Raw genomic sequence first — 8,879 nt, forward strand, 5'->3', positions numbered from 1 at the left:
GATCATTTTGATTTGTTTTGTTTCATATGTCATATGACGGTGGTTATTTACACACACGCATCTCATTCTGTTCTGTCCCTGTAACAAAATGACCCATTAACTTTTGTTTCTCTTGTTTTGTGTAGGATTCAAATCAACCAACATGCTCAGTTCAGGAAGCAGTGCAATGCTTTCTTCATAGATTTGGTATCTACTGTGTGCTTCAAGGACAACTCTCCCCCCTGTTCAGCTGTCATTCATCACTTGCTGTCCTTTCTCCTGGTGAAGGCCAACACTGTTCCCATTCTTTCCCAGCGCAGAGGTAGGACACTCCTCTATCTCTGTTACTTGTGTGTGAATACACACATTCTTGTTTCTGCTAATATATATTTTATTTTTATTTTTTTCCAGGTGATCAACAAGTTCGGACAAAGGTGCTCTCACCGTTTGATGAGTCAATGGATAAAAATCCAGTGGTTCGGTCAGTTGTGCTCAAACTCTTGCTTAAGTACAGGTAATGTATTAGAAATACTAAAGGCTTACTTAATACTGATTTACCATTGTATATGTGTTTCTCATTTGTTTTTGAATTCCTCTATTTTTGAAGCTTCGATGAAGTTAAAGTTTACCTGCAGCACCATCTTGCGGCAGTTGAGCAGAGCAACATCTTGGACAAGACAGACAAAACCGAACTCTACTCCTTGTATATTAACTGCCTGGAGGTAAACATGAACTCAAACCATACTATTTTGTATCCTTCATTAATTTAATAAGGTGTATTGAATGCAAATATGTGATATGTTAATCCTGCATGACATTCTGATTTTTGTGAATGCACTTTTTACTTTACTTCATTTCTCTAGGATTCCATGTTTGAGAGGCTGCAGTTTAGGTCTGAGGCAGAGCAAAAATTGTGTCTGCAGGAAGAAAGTGCCTTCCTGACTGACTACCTGCAATCACATGGTCAGTCTACTGAAACAGCCACTATGGAGTATCTACAGCAGGTGGCAAGAATGCGTTTGGACCTGGATATAGCTGCTACCTTCATTGTGGAAAACCTGAGAGCTACGGGTGTGTAATTTTGATTAAATACAGTATTATTTGCTCATTTACTGTAAACTGTGATTAAAAAATGACATTTGTAATTGCAGTGTTCAAAAAATGTTTTTTATTATTATTTTTTATCAAAATGCAGTTCGCTTTAATCTCATTCCAGAAACCCAAGATGGTGGTCAAAGTGGAACCACAGCCTTCCTGACCAGTGTGGTGAACTTGTGTACACGCAGCCGGAATGACTGGTATCGTGTCTACTTGATCCGAAAGATTTGCAGCCGACTTGGAGTTGAGTTTGTCCTGAAACTCCTCAAAATGGATGAAATGCGCTGGCTCTTCCCTGAAGAAGTTCTGCAAAAGGTTAAATTATACATATTTTTCAAATATCAAATGACAGTTTGGTTGTTTTCTAAATGTAATGGCAGCAATAATATGTGAATATGTTTTAATTAAACCCAGACTGAAGAAGCTGCTCCAATTGACCAGTACCTTGTTTGTGGGGAAGACTACAAGACCATCAGAAATGCTGTTGCGAAGGGAATCATGGACGGCAAAGTTGAGGGACTGGATGAGGTCTGTGAGGTAATGTTGCATAATTTTTTTGTTTTGACTCCATATCAGATCAGGACTGTGTGTTCATGTACATGTTAACACAGGAATCTTGTTTTCTGGTTTGTTCTTTTTCTTTTTCTTCACAGGGATGCAAGCGTTTACCGCAGTGGAGAAAAGTTTACCTCTTGTTGGCACTGTACAGAGAAGTCACAAATCTCTACCGAGAAGCCAATGCTAACTTCCATCCTAAGCCTGAGGTACATCTTTACATCAAAACTGTACACACAGAAGTTTCAGCAGTTCTGTTTGAGCCTTTTAGTTGTAGTGTTGTGTGGCAAAGTAATACAGTTTGAACATCTGTGTGTGAGTATGTATGTGTTTGAAATTAACCACATAAAAACTGTTGAAGAAAACATGCTGCAGTTTCTCAATTGACAACCCTGATAATACAAACAAGCATAAAATATGTGTTACCATCTGAGCAGACTTCTGTAAGTCCAATTAACTGTTAATATCATTTACCAAATACAACAATGAGTTTCTTTCTGGTCTGTTTTCTGTGTCGGTTATTGTCACTCTTTTTTGGATCTTTTTGCCTTCAGCTATTACAATCTCTGGAGACCTACATCCAGACCTCCAAAGTGCTTGACAGCCCAGAGGTGAAGGCATTTGCCCGGGCTTTGGTGAACAATCAACTTGGGCCATTGGCCGTTCATCATAGGACCTCTGGGGCTCAGTGTGTGTCTGTAGAGCTTACTATTCACCTGGCTGCTGTCTTGCTCTGTGGGAACCAGGGGATTTTGGCTCCTCTGCAGCAGCTGGCATTGGCACCTGCCAACATGCAGGTATATACTGTACATTGTGAGCTACTTTCAGTGCTGCCAACCTGCCACCCCTTCTTTTGAGTGAATTGAATGTTTTCTTCTGTTAATGTAGGCAGCATTCTTGCCTACCATGCCAGAGGACATGTTAGCAGTGGCTCAACAAGCTATGGGACAATTACAGTGGTACTGTAAGTGACAAGCAGAAAAAAATTTTACTCTCAAATTTGGAATATATCAGATAAAGATTCTGTACAGCCATGCGAAACACTTTTTCTATTAATTTTTGATTTGCTATAATCATAGATTGTCTAAACGGTCACCCCTGCACCATTGGAGAGGTATGTTAAGTTCAGTTTGACCAAAATGAGCTTTATCTATTAGCAGAAATCTTTGTATTATGAATTATTTTTCTTTCCTCCTGTTTCCTTTGCTATAGTGTGGACAGCCCATGGAAATAAGTCGTTGTTTGGACTGCGCTGCACCGATTGGAGGAAACAACCACGCCCCTGTGCCAGGGTTTCAGATTGCTCAGCTGCAGTAAGTGGCCTATAGGTTAACAATTATAGAAGAATACAAAAGAAAATTATTCACCACATATTTATTTATGTATTTATTTATTTTTAAAACGTTGTCATCTGACAGGGGTGACCGCACTCAGTCAGGCCACATCCTTGGCAACCCCAGTCGTAGAGACAGTCCAGACATGATGGACACAAAGAGCCTTTCTCCTGTTCCCTTTACCATTGTTCGCATGCTCACCCACATGGCCATGATGCTTGGTGCCTCCAACCAACCACAGGTAGTGTCATACTGGACAAAATAATCAGAGAGTAACAACAGCAAATACACCAAGTCATTTCTTTAATGCACACCAAATCACCCAAGTAAAAGCAGTGGGAGTCTGGTCAATAATCCTGTATATTTGCACTTTCAGCATATCTCTCCCATCATCAAGCCTACAGTCCCTGACCCAGGAGCATTTCTACTTGCTCATCTGCAAAAGGACATGGCACATTTTATCAGATCACTGGGCAAGGGGGCAGACGACACGATCAGCGCTGTTCATTTGGTCATCAGCAGCCTCCTCGAACCCCACCAGCCCCAAAAATGTAAGAAATCAACCTTCAACAAATCCGAACCTCAAAACTCTAAAAATACACAAAGAAATGTGATGTGCTGTTTGAATATGTAGAGAGATATCTCCTTCCCTGTTTTCTAAAGGTAGTGTTTTAAGTGTTATGATTTAATGTATTATGTATTGAGGACTGTATTGAGACAGCGGAAGGAAAAAAGAAAAGGTACCCTCTAGTGGTCAGGAATTGTATGGCAGCACATTGCAATTGCGGTCATTTGTACCAGGGGATGTTATCAAGGTATTAAGTTGTATATTGTAATTTTACATTGCTCAAGTCGTCAAATGGAGGAACATGGGTCAGTATTTCCCCTTTGCAGTGTTATTCCCATCTTTCCAATTGGTCCAGGAGGATATGTTTATTTTCCCTTTTGGCCCAAAGAAGATTACCTTGAGTTGCACTGATCTGATTTCCTTTCAGGGCCCGTTCTTTATGACATTCAACTCTCCACCAAAGAGGCTAGAAATGAATGGGAGATTGAAGTGAGCAACTCCATCATCACACCTCAGCTGAAGGTAGAAAATACTTTTGATTATGTTCTGATAGGGAACAAATGGTGTAGTTCTAAGAACTAATGCTGGCTGATTGTACTGTAAGAGCTCAACAAGTTTCCTCTTTTGTCATCGTCTTCTCCACAGCACTTGGATAGACAGCTAAAGGAAGTGAACACGTTCATCCGGGCCGACTCTCGCATCTCTGCCAGTCCAATCATGAAGCTTATCTTTGGTGATCCTTCTTTATTCTTGGCCTCACTTCCCCAAAATTCTCTGATCCATGGTTCTGCTGTGTGGAGCTGCAGGGAGAAAGTGTCTCTGCTGAGCCTCACACACATTGTAGAGCAGAATGATGGGAAAGACACCCTGCCTGTGCTATGGAGATTTCTACATAGGGTAAGAAAAAAGTGACCATTTAAGGCCCACTTTCAAAAGAAAAACAAATCTCATGTTAGGCCTTCTTGTACATTGATTGCCTTGTATATACATGTATTCTTGTAGAGAGCTACATTTTGGTCCCGTCTGAATTTCCTCACAGTCAGTTAATTCAGTTGATTGATTTGTTGCAACAAACAGTTTTAACCAAAAAACAAACTTATCATTGAGCTAGTCTAATGTGTATGTAAAGGAGACACAATTTTGTATCTAGAAGATGCCTAAAAATTAAATTCAGACAATACTTTAGTTGTGATTTAATGAACAATAAATTGAAAAACTATACATTTCAAAAATGCTTCACTAAGAAGCTAGCTGGTGGCAAAACACATAAAACCTGAATACTATTTTACCAGCATTTAGTTATGCTGTTATTAATATTTGTATCAGGAAGCAGAGCTGCGACTGGTGAAGCACCTTCCGGATATCCTCACACTTCAGAGAGACCTGGTCAAGAAGTTCCAAAACGTCACAGACCTTACTTTTGGCACCATCACTGAATTCCTCCACAGTCAGAAAGCAGGTACTGAAACTGATTGTCTACACCAGTGGTTCTCTTTTTTAGTTGTATGACTCACTTGCACAAGATATATAAAGTTCCACAGAACTCCTAATTACCACTTTCTTGAAAATGTCATATTAAAAGGCCTAGCAACATATTGTACAGTTTAAAGTTTAAACTTTCCTGCCAAGGAATTATTTATTTTTTTAACCTGGAAGGAGACAATGATTGAGTGTTCTCAATAGAGCAAAGCCTCTTCCACACATGAGCCACTGATGTGAACAATAATGTCTTAATGTGCAACAGTTAGTGTTTCAAATGTATTGTATGTATGTCATGTCTCTGGATCTGACGTGTGTACACTTTGGATGACATGTTCGGTTTCCTCATTTGTACAGTTTCGTTGAGAGACTGGTATGAGAAACACATTGAAATCTTCTTGACAACCTGGAATCAGCTCAGAGTGTCTTTAGCAACTAATGGTAAATACAAACACTAACTGTCCATTATATGCTCTTCATACACTTAACACTGGCCTGTGTAAATCAAACTCTGGAATCTAACTTTACCTGAAATTCTGTCATTCAGGTGAAATTAAGATCCCAGCTGAATTCTGTCAAAAGGACCTGGATCTCAACAGTGACTTAAAGGTGCTGTTACCACGGCGACAAGGCCCAGGCCTGTGCTCTACAGCCCTTGTCAGCTACCTCATTGCTCTACACAATGACCTGGTGTACTGTGTGGATAAACACACTGGAGAAGAGACCAGGTGGGGGCACTCTTACCACATTTTTCTGACTTGCACATGCTTTGCTCTAATCACATGAAGACAAAAGTGTGTTTACAGCTACACTCCCACACTCTGTTCTTCACTGTTCCTCTTCAACTTGTCTGTTTATCCTTCTCCCAGCTACAAAGTGAGCCCTGCAGATCTGACTGACCTGCATGTGATCCGGTATGAGCTGGAGAGGGACCTGATGCCTCTTGTTCTGGCCAACACCCAGTACAGCATCGAGAGAGGCCAGGAGACTGTTCATGAGTTTGATTTGCCCAAGATCCAGCAGCAGATCCTCTCCCGCTTCCTGCTGGGAAAACCTCTCATCACCCTTAATGTGAGCTAATGAAAAGCATAAGCAAAGTGGCTTTGTTCTTAAAATGACTCCCTTTTGAGTGTAAGATATGCCGTAGTACTCATGACTTTGTCTCTTCACCACAGGGCATTCCAACACTAGTGAACAGACATGACCGCAACTATGAGATTATCCTGAAGGATGTAAAAGAGAAAGTTGAGCAAGTAAGTTGTCATATACAGTAGGTAGCCCACTCTCATTATGCTCTACTGCTCTACAAATATTTATGTATCACATATAGTATATGAAACATGTCATTGTACAGTAGACATCACCCCATGAGTGTATATGACGTACGTATATATGTGTGTGCCAACAGGAGCCTCTTCAGACTCTCACCTTGTTTGCTGTGGCTGGAGAGCTGCAGTCCTACAGCGAGGTGTGCGAGGCCTTGTCCACATTGGAAGTGGCCCTTGGTTTCCTTGCCATGACTGGGGGAGAGCCTCACATGCAGCTGTCCTGCTACCTGGAGGAGGTGCTGCAGATGGGAAACCAGATGGCGCCGCATATCCTCAAGGTCAGCCTATCTGAGACACTAGTTATTTTATCCTGTTGTGCGGTCTCTCACTTCCACTGAAAAACTAATCCAGACAATTTTGTTACTTTGTGTGGAAACAGTTTTTGATTTTTGATTTTGAGTTTTATCATATTGTACTTTAACTCCCTGAGTAGAGTATTTGTTTGTGCATGTGTGTATTTGTCTAATGTGCCAAACTTGAGATGATGATTGATGTTCTCCCTGTCTTATACACAGACCCTGAGCATGTGTTGCCTAAAGCACAGTGTGGAACTGTGGCAGCTGTTGGCCTCACTCAAATCAGAAAATATGCTGCGGCTCAAACGGGTAAGGCATTTCACTGTTCTAATGGTTTACCAGTAGTGGTAATGTAATGTCAAATAAAATCCCTGTTGACTAAAATATGATCAGTTTAGAAAACAAACACCACAGTGTCATTATTATTATTACTGAGCATGTTGTCTGCACTTCTTATGCACCTCAGGATCCATTTGTCGGAGTCTCAGAGAAGTACAAGCAGCCGCTGACTGAGGACGAGCACAGGCTGTTGACCGCTTTCTTTACTAAGAGCAGCGCCGACACGTTCCTGCTGGAGATGCACGAGTTCCTGGTCTTGGTGCTCAAAAAGCCAAATGCACTTGATACCTACAGGCCTGACTGGAGGTACAACAAAATTCTATTTATTACATTAATTGTAATTTGCTTATCCCTACATTAGGTTTGTAAAGTCTTAAAATGTGATAAAGTCTGAAAAATAGAAATAGAAATTAGGGGTGTGACGAGTGACACTCAGCTCACGAGACGAGACGAGGGTCCACAAAATGGAAATTGAATTGAACTAATCATCTTTTAATGAATCACTTTAGTTCTACTTTCTAAATATATAATTATCATGCAGTATGCAGCTCTGTAAAAGGTTTCCCCATATAGATATTTTATAGATGGATAATTTTGGTATTTATGGAAATAACAACCATAAATACAAAGATGATGATTTCCCTTTGAACCCACAAATATGAAACACTTAGACTTACAGTAAATACTTTGCAACAGGGCCATTCATTTAACCTTTTTTTGCATCAATAATTCTGAGATCACTGATTTAAAGCATGTGGTTTGTCTCTTAAAAGATTGAAAGACACACTGGTGTGTTATATGGAGCGCAAGGACCTGGACATTCCCCTTGATGTGGAGGAGCTCTTCCCAGATGACATCTTCCTTTCCCACTATGTCGAAGCCTGGAAGTTCATCGTTGCCTTCAAGCAGGATCGCAATCAGAGACAATAAGGATGGAGGTGGAGAGGGTTTATTTGTCTTCTTTATTTTACATCATTAAATCTTTCAGATGATGTTTACAATCATAATGCATCAACAGTATTGAAGTAGTAAGGATATGTGATATATTCTATATTTAACATATGCAGAAATGTGCCTTTTTAAGAGCACTAATTTTGACCTTCATAGTGCTGCAGAATAAGTGCAGTTCACATTTACAGCTTGTCTCTATTTAAAATGTGAACGTTGAAGATTTTTTGGGGGGATTATCTTTTCTTGTTTTGTATTATTTTCTATTTTCTTAAGCATCAACATGTGCAGACTATTTGTACAGTTGAAAAATCTTTTTGCTTGCACTTTACTTGTAATGTGAAAAAAAAACTGAATTCTGCTCAGGTACAAATGTTATAAGTCTGGGAACTGATCTAAATCACCATGTCATAAATAATGTGTCTTATCATTCATGTTATTTCTATCACTGTTTAGATTGTATTATGTGATGGTGTCCTATGTAAAATTTGCACTTGCCTTTATCCACTGTCTTTATTACCTTAAAACACATTTTCTTTTACATTCTCGTGGCTGGACTTTTTTTTCTTCATTGAATTGTCTTCGGCACACTTATGGAAAACGTTGTATTTCATGCTATAGTTTCACTTGCCTGGTTACTTATTTTGTGTGTGCTTGGTAATAGATACTGTTTCAAATCAAGAATATGCTTGTTTGTGTGAGTGTTTTGAGTCATGGAATTATTATGAGTTCAATATAAAACATAGCAATTCACACATGTTTCAAATGCATGTTCATGTTCACTTCATGCTAGTGTGTCTGCCAACGGACTCAGTGCTGCCCCCTTCCCCTCTGGCTTAACCACTGAGACATATTACCTTAATTAGTCTGATTATTGGTTGATATGATACAGCAATATTGTTATATTGAGGTGTGTTGTAAAAGTTTCCAGGTTCCACTGTAGACAATCTGTATC

At 39.8% G+C, this 8,879-nt stretch overlaps 1 protein-coding gene across 1 annotated transcript in view; it reads left to right on the top strand.

Annotated features, from left to right (window-relative positions):
- rnf213a (ring finger protein 213a) overlaps positions 1-8,671 on the top strand; it is a 30,232-nt gene extending 21,561 nt beyond the window's left edge. The window contains exons 44-67 of the mRNA XM_053337809.1: positions 126-301; positions 391-493; positions 587-701; positions 843-1,050; positions 1,196-1,392; positions 1,492-1,614; positions 1,731-1,841; positions 2,187-2,429; positions 2,521-2,596; positions 2,712-2,746; positions 2,845-2,945; positions 3,051-3,207; positions 3,343-3,517; positions 3,962-4,056; positions 4,180-4,431; positions 4,861-4,993; positions 5,371-5,454; positions 5,561-5,741; positions 5,883-6,084; positions 6,189-6,266; positions 6,422-6,619; positions 6,857-6,946; positions 7,104-7,282; positions 7,750-8,671. Coding sequence (XP_053193784.1) covers positions 126-301; positions 391-493; positions 587-701; positions 843-1,050; positions 1,196-1,392; positions 1,492-1,614; positions 1,731-1,841; positions 2,187-2,429; positions 2,521-2,596; positions 2,712-2,746; positions 2,845-2,945; positions 3,051-3,207; positions 3,343-3,517; positions 3,962-4,056; positions 4,180-4,431; positions 4,861-4,993; positions 5,371-5,454; positions 5,561-5,741; positions 5,883-6,084; positions 6,189-6,266; positions 6,422-6,619; positions 6,857-6,946; positions 7,104-7,282; positions 7,750-7,906 — 3,469 coding nt within the window. The 3' untranslated portion in view covers positions 7,907-8,671. The remainder of the gene's footprint in view (positions 1-125; positions 302-390; positions 494-586; positions 702-842; positions 1,051-1,195; positions 1,393-1,491; positions 1,615-1,730; positions 1,842-2,186; positions 2,430-2,520; positions 2,597-2,711; positions 2,747-2,844; positions 2,946-3,050; positions 3,208-3,342; positions 3,518-3,961; positions 4,057-4,179; positions 4,432-4,860; positions 4,994-5,370; positions 5,455-5,560; positions 5,742-5,882; positions 6,085-6,188; positions 6,267-6,421; positions 6,620-6,856; positions 6,947-7,103; positions 7,283-7,749) is intronic.
- The last annotated feature ends 208 nt before the right edge of the window (positions 8,672-8,879 follow it).

This window comes from Scomber japonicus, chromosome 18 (assembly GCF_027409825.1).
Source record: "Scomber japonicus isolate fScoJap1 chromosome 18, fScoJap1.pri, whole genome shotgun sequence".
Taxonomy (NCBI): domain Eukaryota; kingdom Metazoa; phylum Chordata; class Actinopteri; order Scombriformes; family Scombridae; genus Scomber; species Scomber japonicus.